Source organism: Trypanosoma melophagium, assembly GCF_022059095.1.
Source record: "Trypanosoma melophagium isolate St. Kilda chromosome Unknown ctg34segment0, whole genome shotgun sequence".
In the NCBI taxonomy this organism is placed as follows: Eukaryota; Euglenozoa; class Kinetoplastea; order Trypanosomatida; family Trypanosomatidae; genus Trypanosoma; species Trypanosoma melophagium.
Genome location: NW_027125171.1, coordinates 74,449 through 100,062, shown reverse-complemented (window position 1 = coordinate 100,062; position 25,614 = coordinate 74,449). Strand labels below are relative to the sequence as shown.

General features: G+C 40.3%; 9 protein-coding genes across 9 annotated transcripts; all 9 read left to right on the top strand.

Annotated features, from left to right (window-relative positions):
- Nucleotides 1–2,127: 2,127 nt before the first annotated feature.
- Nucleotides 2,128–2,754, top strand: LSM04_000383 (RNA recognition motif domain; the record flags this gene model as incomplete). The annotated part of the gene is made up of 1 exon (XM_067336790.1): nt 2,128–2,754. The coding sequence occupies one exon, from the start codon at nt 2,128–2,130 to the stop codon at nt 2,752–2,754; it is 627 nt and encodes a 208-aa protein (XP_067188810.1).
- Nucleotides 2,755–6,468: 3,714 nt separating this feature from the next.
- On the top strand, nt 6,469–10,560 carry LSM04_007094 (Myosin head; the record flags this gene model as incomplete). Its single annotated transcript, XM_067336789.1, has 1 exon — nt 6,469–10,560. One exon carries the CDS (start codon nt 6,469–6,471, stop codon nt 10,558–10,560), a length of 4,092 nt encoding a protein of 1,363 aa, XP_067188915.1.
- Nucleotides 10,561–11,061: 501 nt separating this feature from the next.
- LSM04_000996 (Kringle) lies at nt 11,062–14,160 on the top strand (the record flags this gene model as incomplete). The annotated part of the gene is made up of 1 exon (XM_067336788.1): nt 11,062–14,160. The coding sequence occupies one exon, from the start codon at nt 11,062–11,064 to the stop codon at nt 14,158–14,160; it is 3,099 nt and encodes a 1,032-aa protein (XP_067188816.1).
- A 255-nt stretch (nt 14,161–14,415) lies between these two features.
- Nucleotides 14,416–15,630, top strand: LSM04_004785 (uncharacterized protein; the record flags this gene model as incomplete). The annotated part of the gene is made up of 1 exon (XM_067336786.1): nt 14,416–15,630. The coding sequence occupies one exon, from the start codon at nt 14,416–14,418 to the stop codon at nt 15,628–15,630; it is 1,215 nt and encodes a 404-aa protein (XP_067188874.1).
- Nucleotides 15,631–16,047: 417 nt separating this feature from the next.
- On the top strand, nt 16,048–16,569 carry LSM04_004933 (uncharacterized protein; the record flags this gene model as incomplete). Its single annotated transcript, XM_067336785.1, has 1 exon — nt 16,048–16,569. One exon carries the CDS (start codon nt 16,048–16,050, stop codon nt 16,567–16,569), a length of 522 nt encoding a protein of 173 aa, XP_067188876.1.
- Nucleotides 16,570–16,917: 348 nt separating this feature from the next.
- LSM04_008190 (uncharacterized protein) lies at nt 16,918–18,021 on the top strand (the record flags this gene model as incomplete). The annotated part of the gene is made up of 1 exon (XM_067336784.1): nt 16,918–18,021. The coding sequence occupies one exon, from the start codon at nt 16,918–16,920 to the stop codon at nt 18,019–18,021; it is 1,104 nt and encodes a 367-aa protein (XP_067188935.1).
- Nucleotides 18,022–18,618: 597 nt separating this feature from the next.
- LSM04_004425 (GTP binding domain) lies at nt 18,619–19,755 on the top strand (the record flags this gene model as incomplete). The annotated part of the gene is made up of 1 exon (XM_067336783.1): nt 18,619–19,755. One exon carries the CDS (start codon nt 18,619–18,621, stop codon nt 19,753–19,755), a length of 1,137 nt encoding a protein of 378 aa, XP_067188869.1.
- A 423-nt stretch (nt 19,756–20,178) lies between these two features.
- Nucleotides 20,179–22,023, top strand: LSM04_008230 (Transcription factor TFIIB; the record flags this gene model as incomplete). Its single annotated transcript, XM_067336782.1, has 1 exon — nt 20,179–22,023. One exon carries the CDS (start codon nt 20,179–20,181, stop codon nt 22,021–22,023), a length of 1,845 nt encoding a protein of 614 aa, XP_067188936.1.
- Nucleotides 22,024–22,333: 310 nt separating this feature from the next.
- Nucleotides 22,334–25,282, top strand: LSM04_000749 (Small-subunit processome; the record flags this gene model as incomplete). The annotated part of the gene is made up of 1 exon (XM_067336781.1): nt 22,334–25,282. The coding sequence occupies one exon, from the start codon at nt 22,334–22,336 to the stop codon at nt 25,280–25,282; it is 2,949 nt and encodes a 982-aa protein (XP_067188813.1).
- Between the last annotated feature and the right edge of the window lie 332 nt (nt 25,283–25,614).

The window sequence follows — 25,614 nt, the reverse complement described above, 5'->3', positions numbered from 1 at the left end:
AAAAGGAAAAGAGAAACGCTGAAAAAGGGAAAAAAAAATGTCCCTTATAAAATGAAGGGAAAAAAAATTTGAAGAAAGAAGAAAACAAAATGAGAGTGTTTTTAGTGGGTAAAGAAAGGTTCTTATTGTGTAAGGAGTGGAATGTGGGAACATTTGGAAAAGCGGATATGGACAGTTATTGTGAAGAAGTGGTGGTGGTGGTGGTGGTGAAACACCATCACATTTCTTTTCGTTTGTTTCTTCTTTATGACATTTGACTCGTTTTTTTTTTCCCCTGCCTCTTCCATTCCATTGCCCCCCTCTTCGTACATCAGTCTGTCTGGCATTCTCGACTTATCGATTATGTTTTTTTTTTTATTTTGTCTGTTCGATTGCTGCCTTGCCAATTTTACCGGTTGGTCACATGCCTGACAAATATTTTTGTACTGCCGGAAGAGAAACACAAAACGACGGCCCAAGCGAGAGCGAGACTTTTGTGCTATCAATACGAAAAAGGAAGGAAAGAAAGAAGAGAGATATCCACACTCACGCATATATATGTATAAATATATATATATATGTATTCCCTTCTCTCTCCCTTACTGTTTGATCTTTTTTTTTACTTTGTTTGATCTGTGTTCTTGCGTGGAGCACCTCCTATTGGAGGTGTTATCGTTTTTCTGCGACATTATAAGCGAGAGAGAGGGGGTGTTAGAAGGGGGTAGACATCGCCACCACCACTACCACCACCACAATTACTACTACTACTACTACTACTACTACTACTACTACCACTATTACAACAACTACTATTGTCACCATCATCCATTATTGTTATTATTACCATCATCAACTGTCGCCATTACAGAAGAAAACAGAAGGGACGGAGAAAGCAAAAAAAAAAGAAAAAACAAAACAAAAGTAAGATAAAATAAAAAGAGAAAAGGAAATAAATCAAATTATGAGAAATGACAAAAAATCCGAAAAGAAAGAGAGTAAATAAAGCTTCTGAAAAAGCGTAGTTGGGTAGGAAGGCGTCTGCCAGAGACGTCATTTTAACAGAGGGTATAGAATTGCAGGTGATGTGATATGAGGTGTAAGTTAGTGTGTCTGTGTGTGTACGTGGAGGGGGTTGTGATAATAAGAGAGAATATGGCCCAGCAAAACAGCATATAGTATTGTTCATGTAGCAGCTACCCAATTCTAGACCACTTCTATTTTTCTTTTTAATTCTGACTATCCGTTTCACTCCTTTTGCTCTCAATATCTACTACACGCAATGTGTATGGATTTCTGTTAATTGACATGTATGCAGTTTATCAGCTTCATTTTTCTGTTTTATTTTTTCCCCCCTGCGTCTTGAGATGGGTGCACTTTTTTTTTCCTTTTCCGCTGTCAGATACATACTTATATACTTATACAAATAGGTATGTGTTAATACGCACACGGGCACGCACATAAACGCAGAGTGAGAGAGTAAAAGCGCAAGGACACTCCTTTCAGGACCATGAAAAAATTTTTTTTGTGGTTCTGACTGAATAGAATAAGAAAATGGACAGGTGGAAAAGAAAAGACATTATTCTTTGTTGGTTTCTTTTTTTTTTTTTCGTTCCAATCCTTCTGTCTTTGTTCTTCGTTGCTGGTAAGTGGTGCGATGTGTTGCGGAGTGCGAGCAAGGACAATCCTCGGGTAAGAGCAGGAAAAGTATGTTTCGGGGGCATTTAGAGAAAAAGGAAAGCGAGGATACAAGAAGTTTAATATGTGGGAACTACAGCAATACTGCTCTCATTGAATAAAAACAAACTTACAGACACGCACAGACAATACGTCCCACACTATGGACGGTAGGAAATGTTTTTATGTTTTTTTTCTCTTCTCAGGAACATTTGTGATTTTAGATACGAGGAAGAAACTCTATCATTGTTTTTTTTTTCGTTCATCTTTTCTTTTATTAATTACTTGTCTTATCTTGTTTTTAGTTTTGATTTTACTATTTTTTTTTTATTATATAATGGTAAAAAGTACTTATTTGGAAACAATTATTTTTTGTTTGTTTTTCTTTGTTTTTTGCTTTTAGCTCACAAGAAAAAAGGTTGAATTTGCTTTTTTTTTTCCTTTTATCCCCTGTAATAAAGACACACATCCACAATGGCCCAAGTTCCTTTGGTTTCACAGTACGACCCATACAGCCAGTCTGCACAACAACTGCAGCAGTTGCAACAACCGCAGCAGCCACAGTCTCAGCAGGTTCCCGCTCAGATGAACGCTGAACCTGATTTGCTGCGCAATCTCATGGTGAACTACATCCCCACGACTGTTGACGAGGTACAGCTGCGACAGCTGTTTGAACGCTTTGGCCCGATTGAGTCTGTTAAGATCGTGTGTGACCGCGAGTCCCGCCAAAGCCGCGGCTTCGGGTTTGTGAAGTTCCAGAGCGCATCCAGTGCGCAGCAGGCGATCACCGGACTCAACGGCTTCAGCATTCTCAACAAGCGCCTGAAGGTGGCGCTGGCGGCGAACGGGCACCAGCGGAACCGCAATAACGCCGCTGGTGGGTTCGGGCCGTACGGCGGCTACGGCGGATACGGCGCCTACCCGCCCGCCGCCAACCCGTACGCCCAGCAGCAGATGATGGCGATGTATCAACAGTACATGATGCAGGTACCTCAGCAGTCGCAGCCGCAGGGGCAATTGCCACAGCAACAGATGCCGGCGATTCCACAGCAGCAGCAACAGCAACAACAGGCACCGGGCAATCGTCCTGCCAGGAAGTGAAGAGGGTAGAAGGAACAATGGGAGAAAGAGAGAGGAAGAAGAATCAGGAGGAGTTTTGTACGTGTTTCTTTTAATTGAAATATAGAAGAACAGCTGTGCTTCATACCTGCGCGTGTAGTGGGAGGGCGTGCCATGCCGGTTGTTATGTGTGTATTGAGAAATAAAAAAAGAAAAAAAACAGAAAGATTACGGAAGATATCAAAGGATAAGTGCCGGAAAAAAAAGGCTCAGGATTAATTGGAGATGAGAAGGAAAAAAAAAGTAAAAAAAAAATAATAAGCCAAAAGGCAAAAAAAAAAAAAATGGCCAAAGGGAAAAAGAGGAGGAAGACTAAGTGGACGCCTCAATACTACTAGCTAAGCTGGAAATTTGAGCGTGAAGGGAAACATAAGATTCATGCAAATTTTAAGAGAATATGCGTGAATAATAAAGAAAGAGAAGCGAAAGAGAGGTATCGGCTAAAAGAAGAAAGCGAAGAAGAGCTACCACATCTAGGACATGACATTTATTTCTCCTGTGGATGTGTTTATTATTATTATTATTATTATTATTATATATATATATATATATATATATACGTATATATGTGCGTGTTTTTGTGGGTCCTTAATCGCCCACGACTTTTTTCCCATATCAGTAAGTTCATGCTTCTACGAGCATCTTTCTGGGTAGTGGTACTATCGTCATGTGGGATGGCCCCCCCGCCCCCTCACCCTCACCACTTGGGAGAAGCCCAAATGATAGAGAAAGGGGATAAAGGTAAAGAGCATGGGGCGCTTCTTTCGGAAGTGGAGAAAGAAGATGAAGTAATATTTTATTTTGATCTCCTTTACCCTCGATGGGTATTTTTATTTCTGCCCATGTAATTGAAATTTAGCAATATGCACTGCGCCTCATGATCCTGTACACACATACATATGCACACGGAGAGAGAAAGAAAGAGAGGGAGATTTACGCAAATGTGCCTGAAGTGAATGATACAATGAGGAAAAGATTAAGAAAGAAGTAAAAAAAAAAAAGGCAGAAATGAGTCTGGGAATGTGGATGGAGCGGGAGAGACAGCGAGAGGGAGTCAAAAAGGGTGTGGGTGCGTTAACCTTTTTTTTCTTTTTTGTTATCAGTTATTTTACTGCAACATTATCAGCATCAAACACATTGTCGTCTGTATCCTGTTGTTCCTGTTCCCCCTTTTTTTGTTTCTGTTCGCCATATTTTGTTATTTATTGCCGATTCGTGTATAAAAAAGAAAGTCTGAGCTCCCTTTTTTTGTTTTGTTTTTTTTCGTTTTGTTTATTATTATTGTTGATTGGCCAGCGAGAGGTTTCATCGCTTTTTCATGGCTTCTTTGCTTTTCCCCCCTCATTCTTTCGGTATTTGCTTTGCCGTTTGACTTGTGCGCGCTGGGAATTCGGTTGTTTTTTTTAAGACTCTCTCTTTCTATGTTTCTCTCTTTTTATTTTCCGATTGTTTGTTAGTTTGTTTGTTTCTTGTCTTTCGTTTCAGTTTCCCTTGGTTTTGTGTGAGAGGGTTATTGGCAGAATTAACACTTGGCAAGTGATATGGTAGTTGTGGGGTGATATTACGGAGAACGAGATGTGAGGTGCTTGGATCTTCTTTTATATCTATCTATATATCTATCTATTCTTCTTATTCTCTGCTCGACGGTATGATGCCTATATAGAGATGGACACACTCGGTGGTAAAGAATTCTTCTTTTGTTTTGCCTTTGTAACAGAGTTGATGTGTTGGACAGAATAGTGGCGTCATTTGATGGTTTGTTCTTTGTTACTAAATATTGTTGTTGGTTAATTTTTTTTTCATTCTTTTGTTCATAACTGTCAACTACCCGTATTTGTCACTTTCTTGGAATATTACTTGCCTGCTTTTTCGTTTTTCGTACTCGAAACCTTTGGTGGTTATTTTTATTATGAATACGATTGATTTTTTATACTTGGTTTTCTTTTTCGACTGTAGTATGTGTGTCTCTCTGGTTCAATAGAATTAGAGAAGTGGCGTATTTGTTTACGTGTTTTGGGTGAAGGGTATGTTTGGAAACAAAACTAAAGAGAAAAATATACCAGGGGAAGCATAATTGAACTCATACATATACATATACGTGGACACACACATACATAATTTCAGCTACATTTATAATGAAATAGGAGTTGATATCAAGAAAGCCCCACATTTTTTGTTTCTTACAACTTTTTCGTTGTTTCTCTGTTGTGTTTGTACGTCTTCTAAGGCTAAATTCATTCTACAGCCTCTGTAAAAATGACGGCGTACAACATATTGGGTGAGATGTTTAACGAATTTAGTGGAAGAGGGAAAGAGAAGGGGAAAGGAAAATTAATACGTATACAATAGCAGGGGTAGATGCATTTGGGGAAACTCAAGAAAAATTAAGACGGGTGAAGCTACACCCATTGGAGATAAAAGGAAGAAAAATAAATAAAAATAGTAATAGGGAATAATGAAATGATAAAATTGACAACAATGTATCAGAAACAATAATGCAAAATAAACTCTTTTTTTCTAAAGAAGAACTTAATCCCATTACTTCCATCCTTGGAGTTGTTTATGTAATCTGGAAAGAGAATAGAGAGGGATAAGGTGGAGGAAAGGGGGAAAAAAAGGAGTAAACATCCAAATATTTGGGGGCAACAGTATCGCTCGAGAGTTACTGCACATAAACAAGTCAAAGAAGGATATTAAACATCAACCTTGATGTGCTTACTCAGAACATGCAGACACTCATGAGATGGTACGAATTATATTATAGGGAGTGACTGACGTGTGCACTAGATTGGAGGAGCAAAGCTGGTCTGAGGAGTGATAGCAGGTGTATAGCATTCTTTTTTTTTTTACTATTGCTGTTATGATTACCTATTGTTATTGCTATTTTTGTTATTATTAGTGTTATTTTTATAATGGGATAGTTGCTGTACTCCCGTATTTTCACGTATCAGTAAGTGAATTGCTTCCTTACCTTCTACCATGACTCTTGCAGAATTGATAATGTTTTGATAATTGCATAATATTACATATTGGTATATATATATATATATATATATATATATATACCAACATGTACCTATATTACATAAATTCCAAGCAATAGGAAAACGAAGGATACAAACTCCCACAAATCGGAAATAAAAACGGATAAAATCTGCAGTAACGGGAAGAGAGAAAAGAAAAAGAAAGAAAAAACTCGAAACCCACTTTTCTATTACTTCCTTTGTTTGTAATTTGAGAAAAAGTACAAGAGAACAACATTTGAGTGAGCACAGGAAAATGGAAAGATGGTGGCGTTTTATATTTCTTTTTCTTCTTTTCCCTTCGCGGAGAAAACAAAAATAACAACACCCACAAAAAAAGAGCCTCCAAATCCTTTTTCTTTTTCTTGCCGTCATCATCAGGATTTGATAAGTGGCAGGTACCGGGTGAAGGAGGTAATGCCTTCTTATTTGTTTGATGTAGACCCTATTTTTGTGGGTCTATGAATACCATTTTTATCTCCTTCAGACGTCCTTCCTGTATGCTTATTCATTATTCTTTTTTTTCTCTCTTTTTATTGGTCTTTACTTCTTTAGTTTTTCACAGAGAAGGCGTACATAGCTCCATTATTTTTTTTTGTTCTTTCCTCTTTATTGTTATTTAAACCCACACATACACACTTGGTGTCTCTGTGGACCGGGTGGGAGTCGTAAAATGCCGGATGTCCGGCCTGCCGGTTCTGTCGTGTTCTCCTCCTCCGCCTCATCGTCCAGCAGCGGCGGTGGGGGACGTGAAATTTCCCCCGCGATGGGCAGTTCGTCTGGCGTCAGAACTGCCGCAGAAAATTCCCAAATGATGTTAGAGGGGAATAAACAGAGAACTTGTACGGCAGAAACATTAACGGAAGAAGACACTGCAGCGTTAGCGCGGAAGGAGGGGAATGTGAATAGTGTGACAGTACAGCAAGAGGATCTCACGGCAACAGTTCCCATCCCGCCTGCTCCCGTGAAGGTTTGGGTGACTGATAGTGAGATTAAACCCGGAATGCGAGTATTGTTTCGCCTTCCAAGAAGAAAAACAATAACAACAACAACAACAACAACAACAACAACACTACTTGAAATGGGTTCTACTACAGAATGGCAATTAGGAACAGTTATTGAGTTGTCCCCATGTACCGATGATGATAACGATGATAATGATTATAGTCAAGATGGGCATGATGATTACGATGATAAGAGCAGGGGTTGTGTTACCAGTAGTAATGATATAATAGCAGTTATTATTAGTTTGACAGGGAGGTTCTCTGAAGAACGACCATTACGAGCTAAATTAAGATATGTGCGGAGGTACAGCTATGATGGATCACCATTTGATCTGAATGATCTTTCTATTTTACCAGAACCTAGTGATGCAGCTTTGCTCTACTCTCTGAGAGAACGCTTTTTTGAAGGGCTACATTATACTTTTGTTGGGCGAGTTATGTTAGCAGTGAATCCCTATCAGCATTCTGAATATTCTCCAAATGTTCCCCATCCACGACAAGTATCAAGAACTGCGAGAGATCTTTTACTTACCCACAAAAGTAGTAATTTCGACAATAATAATAATAGTATTAAGGAGAGTACTAGTGGCGGGAATATCTATGATACGGTAAGGACTGGGGCTGGGGATAGAATTGAGAAAAAATCAACCCACTCTCTCACTGTTAAACAACGCCCAGTGGCTCTTATTGTTACTGGAGATAGCGGAGCAGGGAAGACAGAAACAGCAAAACTTGTACTTTCTCATTTTCTTGCAGAATCTGTATCTGGAATGAAAACTTCTTCTTCACTTTCAACGAGTGGTACATCAGAAAATGTATCGAAACGTATACTTGGAATTCTTGAAGCAACAAATTGTCTTCTCGAGTCATTTGGTAATGCATCAACACCACTTAATGATAATTCCTCACGTTTTGCGAAGTGCGTTACGGTATTAGTAGATCCACAAACTGGTGAAGGAGTTGGTGCCCGTATTGAGTGTTATCTTCTTGAAGTTTCACGTTTGGTTTCTCGTTTATCGGGGGAGTCAACGTTTCACATATTTAGTATGATGTTTGCAAATAGAGAAGGTTTGACTCCTGAAGAACAGCATCGCTTTGATATCTGGGACCCCACACTCTTTCGTTCCATGTACTCTGGTGCAGGAAACGTCTACCTTGGAGCTTTACCATATACATTTTCTCAGGTTCGCGCCGCATTGGAATTAGTTGGTCTTGATAATGAGAAAATTGATTCTGTTATAAGAATATTATCAGGTATTCTACACCTTTTAAATGTTGAGTTTGCAGCACGTGACCTCTTTGCTCCTGCATTTATTTTACCTAAATCAATCTCAGCTTGTAAAAAGGCTGCAGAATTGCTTGGATTTTCTTCCACAAATGAACATGATTCGCTAGAAACTATGTTAACTACTGTACGGTTAGGAGGAGAAATTCGTCATTTACACTCTGCAGCAGCGGAGTCAACACGTGACTCTCTTGCAAAACATCTATACGATTCACTTTTTCAGTACATTCTTCATGTTATAAATAAAGCACTTTTACCTATAAATACGGAAGTGGAACAATATAGTCAATTTTCCCTTTTGGATATTTTTGGTTTTGAAGTTAAAGAACAGAAGTATGGAAATAATGATTTGGAACAACTACTAATTAACTACACCAATGAAGTGGTTCAACATTTGTATGAGGAAACTAATTTTGATTCTCTGTTTACAGAAGCATTACGTGAGGGAGTACAACTGGAAATTCCAAGAGAAGATGATCAACATCATAGTGGTACGTATAATATTTTTGTACAAAAACCCCATGGAATTTTAAATATCATAAATGATGATAGTCTTCTGTCTCAGCGATCACTTCAAGAGGGTGGTAAGAATTTAGCTACAATGCTAACCTCACTTCAGAAGAGTTTCCCTTACTTGATAAAACCACATCGAACTGATCCTACAAAAGTTTCTATACAACATTATTGTGCTAAAGTCTTATATGATACCGAAAATATGTCTGCAAAAAATCGTATTTCTACAGCTGCTTCTTTAATTTGTGCTACGAGCACGGATAATTTTATTTTAGATATCTGTAAAACAATATCGTCTTTACCTACTGGACAACATTCTTCACCTATTACAGAAGGTGGAATAGGTCTATTTTCACCCAGATCACATGCCGCAACACTTATCTCGCGCTTCCGTACACAATTAGAGGGAATTATTTCGCAGCTAAAGACTTCTGAGCTTCTTTGGATTAGATGTATAAAACCCAATAGTAAGAAACATCCAGATGAATTTGATTCAACACTTGTTCTATCACAATTAAAGTCAGGTGCTGTGTTGAAGTCTCTTATGCTATTTGGTAAGGGATATTGTCACAGTTTTGGTTATAAGGATTTTGTGCGAAATTATCTTTCTCTTGCCGTAAGAGGATATTGCTGTGATGCGCTTGGAAATAGCAGCTCCAGTAAAGATATTTACACTTCTTCATCCACCACCACCACCACCTCCTCCTCCTTCTCTACACGTCGGGTATTTGAGAAATCAAAATTGCGTGAATCTTCATTTAGTCATATTCGATTGCAACAGGTTGCACCCTACTATGATGCTGTCTACCGAGCAAGTTTACGAGAAGCTTGCTTTTTGGTAACACAACTTATTCCATGTTGTATGAATAATGCCCTTTTGCTTGGTAGTAGCAAAGTATTTATGCGTTCAAGCACCTTGCGGAATTTATTGGAATTAGGAGATGTAGCAAAAGAGGAAGCCATCCAGCGTATTGAACGGGTGGGGCGTGCATATATTGAAAGATGTTCTTTGGCTACTATTCGTTTTTCTAAATTACGTGAAAAACGTCTTGCTGCTATAAGAGATCGTATTGCGGAAGAGATGCCGAAACGGGAGATTTTAGAGGTTGAACGCGAATCTATGTTAATGAAATCTTGTGAGGGACGTGCAGAACTTCTAGCTTCTTTATCACGTCAAGCGATGAAATCATCTAAGCGTGTTGAAAAGCAATGGAAAGAATCGATGGAGCTAATGAAATCAGAACTCCAAAAATCATTTGATGAATTGTTTTCATATGAAACGCTACGCCTTCGAAAAGAGAAGGAGGTACGTGATGAAGCAGCAATAGAGAAAATGTACAAGGCGCGGGCGTGGGAGGCTGTGGAACGTGAGTGGAAACAGCGACGTCGGGTGGAAATGGCCAGGCGTCAGGCAGTTAAAAACTCTACCGCCGTAACTCATCGTAGTTGTGCCGATGTTGCTGCCGAGCGTGTCAAGGCCATACAGCGGGAGATCATACATGCCAGACGGATACAATTGCGGGCGGAGCAGGAGGTGCTGCTGGAGCGGCGTCAGCGGGAAGTGCAGTTGAGAGAGCAGCGGGAAGCGAAAGAAGTACGGAGACATCTCGACAGACAACAGAGACGCATTGCAGAAGAAGCTCGTCGTAGAGAAGAAATGACACAACGGCAGTTAATAGCAGGTTCCCTTCCACGATCTGACCACTCTTGTTTTACTGTTTCTGGTGTAGATAAAAGAATTACATCAGGAGATCTAGAAAGAGACCACACAGTTTGTGGCTTGGTGATGTCCCCTTCTTCGAACGTGAGCCGAACGGCGTCGCAAATGTCTCTTCCCTTTGCAATTCAAAAAGAACGAAGAACAGGTATCGAGAAGGATGGTTGTGATCCAGAGGTGGAATGGGCCATTCAAAAGGATATGATGGCACTATGGGAATCTCTGCAAAGTAGAACCAGTGTTTGATTAGAGGAGGAGGAGGAGGTATTCAAGAGAGAGTTAACTTCCATTCTTATTGGCTTTTTTTTAATTGCATTCCTGTTCTCTGAACTTGTTCGAGAAAGTGAAGGCATCGTTCGCGCAAACTTTTTTTTTCTTTTTTAATTCCAGGAAAAAAGTATCCTCCATTATTTCTTTATTTTCTTTCAATTATGTGACCTTCTATTAGATCCACTGCAGTTGTATGCAAGGAGGGGGAGAACAGAAACCCCAAAGAGTTGTCGTCAGTCCTATTACTAGTAATACAGTACCTATAACTTACCCTTCCCCCTATTATTGTGTTTTATTTGTTTTGTTTTCTTTTTTTTCTTTTTTTTTGGATTACGAAAGATCCCATTCCATTCTTTGGTCCTCTCTCTCTCTCTCTTTTTTTTTTTATTAGTGTTGTTGATTGGGGTTTCAATTAAAGTAATTAAAAGGGAGGTAAGTGGAGAAAAATATCTACAGCATTCCATTAGAGTCACACCGATGCCCTCTCTTCTTTCTTCTCTCCTCCTGCCTCTGCTCGCTGCTTTATTGTTTTCATCCGCAGGCGTTCTTATCACGGATGCCGCTGGTGTGGACGGGCCGAGTGGCGGCTGCGACCCGGTGGAGGGATATTACCTCCCAAACGGGGAGGACTACAGAGGTCATGTGAACATCACAGAAAGTGGCATTCCTTGCCAAAAGTGGAGTGAACAATATCCACATGCACACGATACAACTGTTCCAGATCCCTTAACAGGAGTGGGAGATCATAACTACTGCAGAAATCCAAGTCGCCTTGAACGTCCAGGCTGCTTCACTACTGATTTATACACTCGATATCAATTTTGTTCTTTGGAACCTCCGTGTAATTTTACACCACCAGATACACTACTACAGTTTGATCCAAAATCTGGTACACAACTTCAGGTAAATGGACCTATTACTATTACATGTTCCCCACGCCCTTGTCAAGTATATTATACATTGGATGGGAGGGAACCTACTACTACATCAGGTACATTATATACTAGACAAATTGTTCTAGATAAGAATACAACTGTGAGAGCCTTGGCATTATTTAGTTCTCAAAAAACCTTAATACGACAAGCTTTTTACTCAGTTCCATATTCATTACCTACTCCAAGTGTGTATTTTTCTCCCCCTTTTACCGAAATATATTATAAACCTGTTTTAGTTATGCTCAAAGGTTATAAAAAAAATGATACTATACTCATTTTTAAAAATAAAGATCTACGTGGAGTTCCTTATGAGGGTCCCTTTTGGTTAAATATTAGCACAAATTTAACAGCTGTAATAAATGAAAAATATATCGTCAACGCCTTTTATGATATTCAAGCAACAGGAGCACGAGTTGAGGTTTACCCTGCCTCTGGAAAGTATATTGGTGGCGTTTCTTGTCTTGTATATCAATTGAAACCTCATGCAAATTACACAGTTTCGATAAACAACTCATTTTGGAAACCTCTTAATGGTTCTATTTTTATTATTGATAGTGTGGGGAATAATAGCGTAGCTGTTCGAGCTACTTATTTGGGTGGTCTTGAGTCTATTACGTGGCGAACTTACGAGATTATTGAATCTACCTTACCTTTGTTAAATCCTTCAGCAGATGTTATTTATACTCATCCTATACACGTAACATGCAAAGATCCAATAGGACAATCCTTAGCGGTAGGTTTAGGTGATGATGAAGAACCAATTTACAGTCTTAGATTTGACACACCTGGTAGTTTCTCTGTTAATTGTACATATATTGATAATCTTCATCAAATAAAAACGAGTATTGCAGTTTATAAACTTTATTCAGTTCCTTTGCCTATGCCGCTTTTAGTACCAGAATGTGGTCGCGCTTTCCCTATGATACCTATTTTATTAAATATAACTATTCTTCCACCTCTTAAGTCAGATGATGATGATGATGATTTGTCAAGAGTAAAGCTAACTGCCACTGCAACAAACGCCAAGTTAGAGAAACTTCCAGTTGGTAACTTTTTTTTGCTTGAACCCACCCAACCTGCGCCAATGAATGTGACTGTAACATTAAAAACAAGCTCTTCTCACCCTTTAGAAGGTGATAGTTCATCCCGTGTCTGCAATTACAATTTTTTTCCTCTTGGTACTTCATCAACTACATGGTTTGTTGGACGTCCCACATGTAAAGATATGATTAAATGTATTGATACTATAAAACAGCAACTTTCCAATTGTTTATCATTTTATACTACAGATTTAATTCATATCTTAATGGTGGGAGATTTTGTATTAGTACAACTTATTCGTTTACCTTTTTCCTTAGAAATGGAATATTATAATCGAACTAGAAATTGTCTTGGTAGTGTATCCCTAGAATCTGTTGTGGATGAAGCAAGTGGATTAATACAATTAGCACGTTGGTGGGAGGTAAATACATCATCTTTATCAGATCTAGTAACAGGTGTAAGAATCTCGATATTAGTAAATGGGTGGAATTTAGATATGCTTCCTCTTCATCTTGTGCGAATTGAATACTCATGTGAAGATATCGGTGTTTATGAAGTAGCTAGAAATAGTACAGGATCCAGCTCCCTCGTACTATTTTTCGTTATTGATACCCCTGGTCAATACAAATTATGTGCAGCTGTGGGTGATGCGCTTTATACAGTACCATCAAATGGACCTCTTGTTGTAAATTCAGCACCATTTCCGAAAATACTCCCAACTCCATGCGGTGGTCGATCAGAAATTGGTTCCATCTCAGTGGTAGCGGACGTAATTCCAAGGAATGTATATCCGCATATTTTTTTTTCTATCGATTCTGGTATTTGGTATGAAACGGTGGCAGGCGCACTGCTAAGTGTCGCATATTTAAGATCAACTACATCCTCTGCAGTATTATCACTTAATGCAGGAAAATTTAGTGGTTCTGCTGCTACATGTGTTTTCTATATTCCTAATGGTGATACACCTAGAAGGTTGAAATATAGGTGGACTGTAGTTTCTAGATATAAAGAGCAAAGTAACATTGCACTTGCTGTAAATGGTACTTTTTCCGATGACGTTGGTATAGAGTTTCGTGTTTACCTTCCTAAGGTAAATGAAACCAATAATTCTTCACGTACAACCAATGATATTGCTTACTCGTATGATTATTTAAATGATCAACCTATTTTTACAAGTTTAGGAACTGCAATGGATTCCTTTGCCGTGGTTGATCGCCTGTTTAACTTTGTTACTAGTGAAAACGAATACCCACTTTCTATCGTAGTCACGATGGATGGTGTTTCCGTAAATGCTGATCCATTATTTACGGCTTTATCACCATTAGCAGTCGCAATGTATTCTTGTAATAATTGTACCAGTGGATGGTGTTTCCGCAACCGTTGCGTATGTATTGGTGAAGTTAATCACACAGCACATTTTTGTTCGGAGGTGCCTAAACCACCTGTTACACCTTCCTCTGGATCTTCACGTATTCCATTTGTTCTTGTATTTCTGTTATTGGTGGGAGGCTGTTTTCTGCTTATAACGATATTCATCAGACGTGGAACGGCAAGAAAACATAACATTCAAGGGACCGATATAACTGTTGAGACACCGTAGTAGACTAGTTATTTTTACGAGAAGAAAAACTAAATTTGTTTTGCTCTTATTCTTGGGAGCTGTAAAAGGGATGATACTGAGGGGTTGAGTGGGGTACAAAGGAGAAAAAAAAAAACAACAACAGCAATAACAGCAACAAAAGGGTTATATTTATTTGTTATTTGATTTCTATTCATTTATTTATTTCTTTTTTTTTTCTATTTTATTCCCTAAATGATGATCTAGTGTGTGTGTGTGTGTGATGAACATAGAAAGATGTTTCGAAGGTTTCGAAGCGCATCGAGTCGGCGGTTTGCACTAGTATCAGCGCTTCTCTTTATTTACTTGTGTACACTAACATTCGTGATGTTTGCAGAAGATGGCGACAGTAGCAAACGTGACAGTATAGAGAAAAAGGATGAACAAGAAATCGTGGTGGAAGCTAAGGAATACAGTCTATGCTCTACAGACCCTTTCGTTACAGGCGATGGGTTTCGATCCTCCTGTCATCTTATATTTGATGACAAACTAAAAAAACAGGAACAGCAAAATTTTTTGAATCTCCTTTTTGGTACCATGAAGACTCAGAAAGCAATTAAAAGATTAAATTCTCCATTAGAAGTAATGGTACCAGTGGTTATATCTGTGTTTGTGCAAACCCATCTTATGGACAAATTCATTGAATACTGTCTTAAAAAAGTGGAACGTTCATCTTTAGATTGGCAACTAGTTTTAGTTTCTCATAATAGTGATGTATCAGCTCCGTTTAACAGGCGAAATTTACGCAATAAAAATAATGATCGCTTCTACGACTATCAGATTTATTGGGTTCTTGATAACCCGCGAGTGTTAGCGTGGTACTCTACCAACACCGCGATTGAACACCCAAAATTATGGCCTATACCTATAGGTATTGAAAATAATTATAATCCATATGGTAGACATATAGATGTGTATCGGGAATCATTTCATCATGTTCGTTCAAGGAATGATACACGTGATGGGGATAACAATAAAAAATTATTATTAATTGCTTTTGGTTTATCAAGTTATCATGCATATCGTTCAGAGGTTCTTCGAGTAGTTAAAAAGGCATTTGAGGGGTACTCATCAAATATCACGCTTGTAGAGCGAAAAAAGGGAAAAGGAGTAAAAGTCACTGCAAGAGATGTTCAATCTTATCTTTATTTGTTGAGTCAGCATAGATTTGTGCTTGCACCACGTGGAAATGGTATGGATACACACCGTCTTTGGGAGGCTCTCTATATGGGTAGTGTTCCTATTGTGGAACGTTCTACAATGGATTCACGTCTCCTCTCAGGACTTCCTGTACTCCTCGTTGACAATTTTGCCGATGTAACACCTTCGCTTTTGAACTCCTCACAAGCATTGGCGCTAACGGCAAGAGAGAGATTCACAAAGGTTGACAATACTATTCTGTGTATGACGTACTGGCGTCAGATTATTATGGCGCATAAAACCCCAAAATGAGTAGTCTCTCTTTTTCTTTTCATTTTTTTTTTATGTTGCGGTTTCTGTAAATGGGAAATCGAATGAATTAGCTATGCAAACCACAAAAATACAACTATTTTGGGTTGTATTTCTCAAAATTAATTTTTTTTGTTTTCATTTTACTGGATTTTCGTGTTTGCTTTTTTCTGTTTGTTTGTTTTCATTCCCTCCCTCCAGCACTCCTCTCTACCTCTTTTTTTTTAATTGACTTTTTTTCTCTGTAATGTTTTTTTTTTTTTGGAACCATACGCAGTTACACAGGGTGGGAGGGCATTCACACGGACAGAAAAGAAAAAAGAGAAAAAAAAGGCCGCTCATCGTGTGTTAAACGTACTCCAGTTGTATATTCGAATGCAGGACTGGCATGTATAGAATTATCTGTTATAAGTGTGTGTGATGGCAACAGCTCCTGGTGACGTGCATACAATTTGGACTATATCGCGTAGATTTCGTCGTTGGTTGCGTCGAATTGTGTGGATAATTGTCTGGTGTGTAGGAGTAGTAACAGTTGGTAAAATACATCTTGATTCTGTTCGTATGTATATCATTATTTCTGCATTTTTTCTCATCTTCGCTTCACTTGGGCGGATGCGTAGGGTGCGAGAGGTGAATGCTTATGGTGAAGGTCCTAGTACATTGGATGTGGTTTCAAGAAACACTAACACCAACACCAGTAGCGATACTAGTCCTACTGCAGCACAGCTTCCCATTTTTTCTTTTCGGAGAGAGTATGCTGTATTTACAGCATTAAGGAATATCGGTTCCCCACAAGCTCTTCGCGCTGTTCGGGATAAAGAATTTCAAGAACTTATTCTTCACACACCATCAGATTCTATACAGTGCTGCTGTGGGAGTGGAACACGTTTTGCTCGATGTTGTCGCGTAATTCAGGATGCATTGCGTCAGTCTGATCTGTAGACTGATTGTCTATTATTATTATTATTATTATTATTATTATTGTTATTATTATTATTATTATTATTATTATTATTATTATTATTTTCTTCTTTTGTTAGCATGCTATACTGGCATTGTAATGCGTGATGTGCCATCTCTTGTATTCATCTCCGTGTCGCTAACATTACCATCCTCTTTGGTAATAATCAAAGGTAAGAATTTTCTTATTATTATTATTATTATTATTATTATTATTATTATTATTATTATTATTATTATTATTATTACTAAATTACTTCTCACTTTCTTCCCTTTTATTATTTTCTTCTTTGATTATTCCCTGTATCTCTGGAGAGGAAAGCTGCGGGAATGGCCCCGCGGTTCCTTCGTCCCACGAAGCCTCCCTACAGCCGTGTGCTTCTCCACTCAAGCCGCTGGTTGCTGCTGCTGCTGCCGCTTCTCACGCTGGCCGTCGTGGCGGTGGTGGTGCTCCTCCCACCGTCGGCGGTGCTGGACGGCAATCCCGCCAGCAACTCTGGGGCGGAGTTGCCTGGCGTTGTGCTGCCGGGATGCGCCGCGGGGTACTTTGGCGCGAATTACCGCCGATCGCTGCGGGAGACGCCGGCAGCCGAGCGCCATGCCGCGCATCTCCGCCACATTGGCATCGATCACGTGTACGTTGTGCACTACACACCGTTGCGCCACCGCCGCGGTAACATGACGGCCATGCTGCGGGCCCATGGCGTGAAAGCGGAGTGGGTCCTCGGATTTGACAAGGAAGAACTCAACGCTAGCACCGATAGCTGTTTCCATTATTACGACCCTCAACAACTTTCTGGTCCAAAGAGTCGAAGATACAAGACGTGTGGACTGTTCCCACGCCCCCTTGGACCAGCGCAACGCAGTGTGGTAATCAAACACTTTAGCGCATACTACGATGCCTACCAACACAATTACCAAACAGTGCTTGTTCTAGAGGATGATGCCCTGTTACGTGTAGGATTTGTTAAGCGCCTAGATGAGGTCCTACGTACCACTCCATCAGGGTACGATGCTATTTTTATTGGAGGTTGCATGCGATTTTACGCATGGCGGCGAAAATCACAAACTGAGTATATTACTAAACATATTTACCGTAAACAAGCATCACGTTGTGCGCATGCTTTTATTCTGTCCCAGTCTGGGGTACGAAAATTACTACGATCCTTACCACTCACAGAAGCTATTGATTTTCAGATGAATCTTGCGATGAGAGAGGAAAACATGACGGTATATTGGGTAGAACCCTGGTTATCTGTACAGGGACAGTTTGGTGAACCCACATGTGTGACAAAGACTGATATAAAAAATGCGGGCTCTTGTCGCTTTTCAACACAGCAGCGTTACAGTCGTTCATTTGATCTAAGTTACCTAAATGAGACCGAGGTGTTAGAGCGGTGGGAAAATGTTCCGGCATTTCGACATCACCGGTAAAAAAAAAAAGATTTTCATTACTATGGATATGATTATCCGCTCTTTTTTTCTTTTTTTTTTGTTTTCATTCGATTCATCTGTGACTGTCTGTGGCTGTTTGTTCATTTTCTTTGTTTTGGTTTCGGTCTTTCCACAATGTACTTTACATTCTTTACATGTCTTACTCCCTGTATCTGCTTCCTTGTCTGTTTCTCTCCCCCTCTAATTTCATTACTGGTGCAATTGCTAACTAAAGGTAATGTATGAGGTGGGTTTTTTTTTTTTTGAATGATGGTGCTACAGATGTTTTTTTTCCTTTGCTTCTTACTTTAATCGTTGTTTTTTGCTGTTGCTGTTAGCATTGCGTTTGTGTTTTTGATTTTTTGGAAAGAAGCAGTAGAAAAGTGGAAACAAGTAATGACATAGAAGCAAAAGTTCCTGATTATTGTTTTTTTTTTTTTACTTTTACTTTGCGTTTATTACTAATATTACTTGAGTGTGCTCTTTTGTACATATTTTTTCCGTGTTTTTTTCCCCTGTTTTACCTTCTTCATCTCTCTTTTTCTTATTAATTTGCATTTCACAGTTCTCCTGCGATTGTGTTTCCTGCTGCGGCACATGCTCCTGCGCAGCACGGCGCGGTTGAACAGTCTCCACAGCCGCCGCCGCTGGGAACAGCGCATTGCGTCGGTGCTCTCGCAGCAGGACGGGGCGAAGGTGGACGCCGTCGCCCAGCGCTTCACCCGCATCTACGCAGACCGCCGCTACACCCCTGTTGAGGAGGCCTTTCCGCTCCGAGACACGGCCCGGTGGGCGGATCTCCCGAACACAGATACCGCTTCGGCATCAAGCAATGTTTCTCAGCCAGCTAACGCACACATACTGAAGGTGGCTTTGCTTGGACCCCAAAACTCTGGCAAGACTTCTTTACTTAATGCTCTTTCATTAAGTCACATTGGCGCTGTTTGTAATCGCAGTGGCACTACAAAAGACTGGATTAAAGGTGTAGCTACTGTCCATAATACGCAGCTAGTAATGCTTGATACCCCGGGTATTGTGATTGTAAATGGTGAAAAAGATCGTCGACGACATGCCGCACCTTCTGCAAAAGCCTGGGATGCATTAATGGTAACAGATGTTGTGCTTCTCACAATTCCTGCTGGTCTTGGTTTTGTTGAACCTGAGCAAAAGACAATTGCCCGAGAAGTTGTGCATCGTGCTTCACTTAGGAAAATGCCTGTTATTCTGGTCATAACAATGATGGATAGGGTACAGACTCCTAAACATCGTGAGCTGTATTTTTCAATGCGAACCGATTTTGAGTCTTTGTCTTTGCCGATTGCAGCAGCTCATGAAACAAGTGTTAAGGGTGGTTCAGGTCTTGTAGAATTGAAAGATTTTCTTTGTAGATATGCTACACCTGGTGACTGGGAATGTTTTCGCCATGAATCAACAGATATTACTCCTGTAGATCGTGTAACAGAACTTTTACGACAGTGTTTTTTTGAAGTTTTGCCTCATGAAGTTCCACATCAAATGCGGCATCGTATTATTGGATGGACACGGAAGGATTCCGGTACAACGGAAGTTATTACAGAAGTTTTTTTTGATAGACCTGCCTATATGTTTACCTTTTACGCTAAACTAGAGGCAATATGCTATCGCGCTCAGCGTGTTGTAGAACGTGAGCTAAAAGGACGGTATAGGTTTGTTTTTCAAGCCTTTATTGCACCGGGAGGGATTTCATCTAGGTAAGATTGGAAATGAATTAATATTTGAATTGCTTCTAGGTTTACACCCCAACAGAAGAAATGCAAAGAAAAAATTCCCTTTTTTTCCTTCATTGAAAAAGTCTGTATCTCCACTCTCTAGTAGTACGATTAAAACGCTGAAGAGAAAGGGAAAGAGATCATATATATATATATATATATATATATGTGTGTGTGTGTGTATGTGTTTCTCTCTCTGTCTGAATTTCTTTTTCTTTTTTTTTTAAATGCCTTTCCTTTTAATAGTTGTGCTCCTTATGCTTCAGCAGAAATGTGAGTGTTTTTTTTTTTTTGATTTGTTTCCATGCGTGATCCTTTCATTCTCCTTTTCTTTTTTCTTTTGTCTGGCTTCACTCGAGTTACGTTCCTCTCCCCAACGCGGGGAGCGAGTCAGCGGTAGTGTCTTGCCATGCCTGCCTGTACGCACCCCGCCTCTGCGCAGTATTGCGATCGCACGCGTGGGACCATCACGTGCACGCTGTGTGGAGATATTGTGCAGGACCAGCAGTTTGAGCTCGACCCCGTCTTTGGCCGCGGCGAGAAGGCGGCCCCCCGCGGACTGCGTTCCCTCGGGCACCTGCGGCCCACACGCGGGGCGATTGGCGCACGAATGCCGGGCCCCCGGCCGTCCGTTGAGGCGGCGCGGCGAGGGATGGTGGCGATTGCGCGGCAACTCGACATCAGCGACGATATGGTGGAAATGGCAGTGGCGGTGTATAAACTGGCGGTAGGGATTAACGCCATATCCGGGGCGAAACCGGCTATTCTCTGTGCTGCTCTCTACGCTGTTTGTAGGCGTGAGCGGACTTCTCATATGATTTACGATTTTTCAGAGGCGACAAATGAGAATCCGTATGAGATTCTTTCTTATATGCGACAGATTTGCGAAGCGACTCGTACAGAGGTCCCTGTTATTGATCCTTCTTGTATGGTACACCGTTTCGCTGAAGAGATGAATCTTGGACCAGCAACAGGGGCTGTCGTGGTATGTGCATTAAAGGTGCTTCGAGCTATGCAAGATGACTGGATAGCCTGTGGTAGACGTCCAATGGGAGTCTGTGTAGCCGCTCTTCTTGTTGCTTGCTACATGTTTAATATCCCACGAACCCCAGATGAGGTATGTGGTTTTGTTCGACTAACTGCTGGAACGGTTGCAAAGCGTGTAGATGAATTTGCAGCGACTACAACTGCAATGTTAGAGAGTATTGATGATTATAAAAAAGATGATAATTCTCTTCCACCATCATTTAATAAGTCCTGTTCGCGTACTACTGATGAGGATTTGAGCGCAGAAATGCGTAAACTGGCTTCTATCTATTATGAACTCGTTGCAGAGGCGAAAGTTTCTACACCGGCAACACCGGAACGTTGTGAGAAGTGGCGCCTCTTTCTTAAACGTCATTGTGAATTGGAGAACACAACACCAACAGAAGAGAATTTAGATCTTGAAAAACTATCTCCTCAACAACAATTGCAGATACTTGGTCTTCCCAATACGAAACCCTTGGATCCGGAAACAGTACGAGAAAGTGTAAGACGAGAGGAAGTAAAGATTCTTGTAAAACGAGAACACAGTGATTCTGAAACTGCAACTCAAAATATAGGAGCAATTATGGAAATGGGTTTACCCACACAGATGGATCTCCCAGTAGATGAGATGAAGGCGTATTATCGGAAACTCATGACACAAGATCCTAATGTTTTAAGTATTCGCCAAGATTTTGACTTTGCCGAAGACGATAATGACCCTGATCCAAGTTCACCTCATGCATTACCTACTATTGATGGTGCTGGTGCTCCTTCTTCTTCTATTGGTGGTGCAGACAATGACAACATACAAACTTCATTGGCAGATGTACTCTATGATAGCGAAAGACGTCTTGCTCTTCCTTGGGAATTTATTGTCTTGCAAGATCCGTCGCTAGATGATAGTACAGATCTCAATTCCTACTTGGTATTTGACAATGAGGAACGATTGCGACGTCAAAAGGTAGGTGAGGCGCTTTATGGTGAAAACTGGAATCTCGGCAAGGCTCGTACTAAGGAAGAGATTGAAAGACTTGAGGGGACAAGATCTACACGAAAACGTCATCGTGAACCTATTAAAGAACATGCAACAGTTCAAGATGCACTCACACGAGCACTAAAAGGCCGTGGAGCTGGTACTGTAAATATCTCGCAAATAGATGAATTGGTTCCTGGACTGCTAAGTGATGTAGATGGCGGAACTGAAGTGGAATGGCTGAACGAATGAAAATATACTTTTAATGAGCATAGCTCTCTTAGCATATTTTTCTTGGTTTTGCCCACAATGAATATATATATATATATATATATATATATATATTGATAGTGCCGATTGTTTATGCTTTGGTTCTTGTTTGTAAGTTGTTTCTTCTTTGATTTCCATTTTTTTTTTTTGCAATTTTGTTGTTATTTTCTTTTCGTTTTTCCTTTTTTTTGTTTGTTTGTGTGTCTGTGGGGTGTATTGGAAGTGTTACAGTTTGAGCGGAGAAGAAGGGGAGTGCTTGATTTGTCTGTTTCTTTCTCTGTAGAAGTCACACATGGAAGGAAAGAACTGTTTCCGGAGAAAGTGGTCGCAGATTCCACTGTATAGCGGTGGGAACATCGCCTCGCTGCTGTTGCCGCCTTTATCCTCAACTTCTTCTTCATCGAAAAGTGAAGAGTGTCTCGTGACGGCGTGTGGTGACACTGTGAATGTGCTCTTGGCAAACACAGGTGATTTACTTGCGTCATATACGCTCCCTGTAGAAGACGTCATTCTTCGTATTGATGCCGTCACTGTTGCACCAACAGAAAACTCAATTATTGACATTTCCACTACTGGTGGCAAAAAAAATGGTGAAAATACAAGCGTTAATATCAAGAAGAATAATAAGAAGGGTGATAAAAAGGGTAAGAATGAAGTTGAAGAACTACCAGCTGAAATTGAGAATAAGTCGAAAGTTCCTCATGGAAGTTATATTGCTGTGGGGACGCGTGCCCTACAGATATATGTCTTTCGATTGGACCGCATTACTGAAGAAAAGGAAGGAGTAGGTGATAAAGATAAGAATGAAGAGAAAACTAAGGATCTGATATCGTTTTCGGATCCTAATGGTACTGATATTGATGGTTATTCGTGTACTTTAACCCCACTGCGTAGCTGGACGGCCTCACAACAAGCTATTTCAGTTGTTCAGTTTACTTTTGATGGCCGTTTTCTTATTTCTGGTTCAACAGATGGTGGAGTAAAAGTATGGGATGTATTTAATCATCATCTTACACATAATTTACGTCTCCCATCTTCTAGTCTTGTACACTCCATTTATGTGGATCCTGCAGAAAAATTTCTTTGTATTGGAAGTTTTGAAGGTCATGTCGCAGTCTTTGATTTTGTCTCCAAAACAATAATCGCTTTTGCTCGTCCTCATGTTTCAGCAGTTGAAGCTTTAACTCTAACACCTGACAATGAACACTTGTTTTCTATCGCACGTGACCGCAAACTTGCCATATGCACACTCTCTAAATCAGAATTGAAACCAATACGAAGCGTTGTTGTGAGAGAACATGTTTCAAGTGCCATATTCGAGTCACCATTTCGGCTACATGTTGGTGCAATGGATGGAACGGTATCCACATACAGTGCAAGTGTCACAGAATCTCTTCGACTCTTACGTAGAATGCAGCAGTCTTCCAATACTAATACTACTACTAATTCCACTGGCGATGATGATATGTTCGATGAAGAGTTGGCTGTTCGAAGCTTGCTGCTTGCAAACAGCCCTAAAGGAACTCATGAAGAGGATCTTTTGCATGGTCTACTGGACGATGACAGTCATGTATCACCACTATATGCTGCAGATGCTGCTTTCAATATTGCCCTACTTGTTCCTGATCTGGAGACTAATAGGTATAACTCAACTAAAACATTGGTAGGTTTCCTAGATCAGGTTTTGGATGTCAAGGTATTTCCACCTGAATTTCCGTATCAACGTCTTGTTGTTACAAACAGTAAAGAGGTTCGATGTTACAACTCTAGTGGTTGTCTTTCCTCAAAGACGCTTCATGGACATGATGATGTTGTCTTGACGTGTGCTATTTCAGCAGATGCTCGTTTGATTGCTACTGCAGGAAAGGGATCTGAAATTCGATTTTGGTCCACTACCGCATGGGATACAGTTGCGATTGGTCAAGGAGGTCATACCGCTGATATCACTTCTATCGCTTTCAATACAAAACAATCTGAAAGCTATATGTTACTCTTTTCTGTCAGTGCTGATGAGAATTTGCGACTCTGGGATGTTGGAATGCATGTTATGCCTACATTATTAACACCCTCATCATCTACAACTCCTGTTATATTCACACATCGTTCTGGTATTAACGTTGCCCATGAGGGAGTCATTTATACGATGGCTGTGGCCCCTAATGATCAGTATGTGGCAACTGCTGGAAAGGACAAGAACATTAATTTGTGGACCATTACAGGTAAAAAAATTTACCGAGATTCATCTCTTAAAGGACATCGTCGTGCCGTATCATCACTTGCCTTTTCGCCTGCCGATAGAGTATTGGCTTCAGCTTCCAATGATGGGAGTGTTCGTCTTTGGTCCCTTGTTTCGTTAACTTGTATAAAGACGCTTCAGATGGATCGTACTCCAGTATTGCAGGTGGCTTTCTTTAACGCTGGCACACAACTTGTAACAGGAAATGCAGAAGGTGTTCTTCGTGTTTGGGCTATTGGTGCATCAGAGACGGTATGGTCAGGTGAAACACATGATGACAAAATCTGGGCATTGTCGGTTGTTGAGAGAGATGATGCTACTGTTGTGTTTCTCTCTGGATCTGCAGATGGAGTGTTGGTAGCCACAGAAGACTACACCTCTGAGGAGGCCGATCGAGTGCGACATGAACGGCATGAAATGATTCTTAAGGAACAGGAACTCGCTAATGCGATGCGCAAGGGTCAATACACAGAAGCTTTTCTGCTTGCACTTCGTCTTAATCATCCACGTAATCTGCGGCAAGTTATTGTGCGTTGGTCGGTGAAAGATCCAGAAGAGTGTGAGAGAGCACTGCGTCATACTATTCTACCTGCTCTTGAGGAAGAGCAGTTATTGCGACTTCTTCAATTTACACGGGAGTGGGTTACCAACGCACGCCACTCTGGAGTTGCGAGTCTTGTTATGCATTGCGTACTGGCAGCTCATCACTTTACAACGTTAGCATCCATGCCGGCTATTCGAACTATTCTCGAGGCACTATTAGCATACATGCAACGTCACAGCCAGCGTCTTCATGAGACATTGCGACGAACGTACTACATGGACTACGTAACACGCTCCCTTGGACCAGCAACTCTTACAAGTAAACCGCCATCTATCCCTGCAACTGAAACTATTGCTGTTGCTGAAGTCGCCACCACTACCACGAATAGTAGTACTACTGTAACTAGTAGTACCACAGTAAGTGAACCAGCAGCGAAGAGACAACGTGTCGAGGTTGCTTGAGACGCTTGGATAAGGAGAAGATGGGGAGAGAAAAGGAAAAGAAGGAAGAAAAAAAAGAAAAAAAAAACATACCGTTTAAACAAGAGAAGAGAGAGAAGGAAAAGAGAGAGAGAGAGAGGGAGAGAGAGTACTATAAAGGTTTGAAATAAGCACAAGTTAAAAATATCCATCATTATTTTCGTTTTTGAAATATGGATACCCTTTTTATTTTTACCATTATTCTGTATTTTCTGATCATTATTTTTGTGTCTTTCTTTCTGTTAAAGAAAAACACACACACATAAAAAAAAAGAAAAAAACGACATTGTTTTTTGCGCTAATTTTCCTTTTCA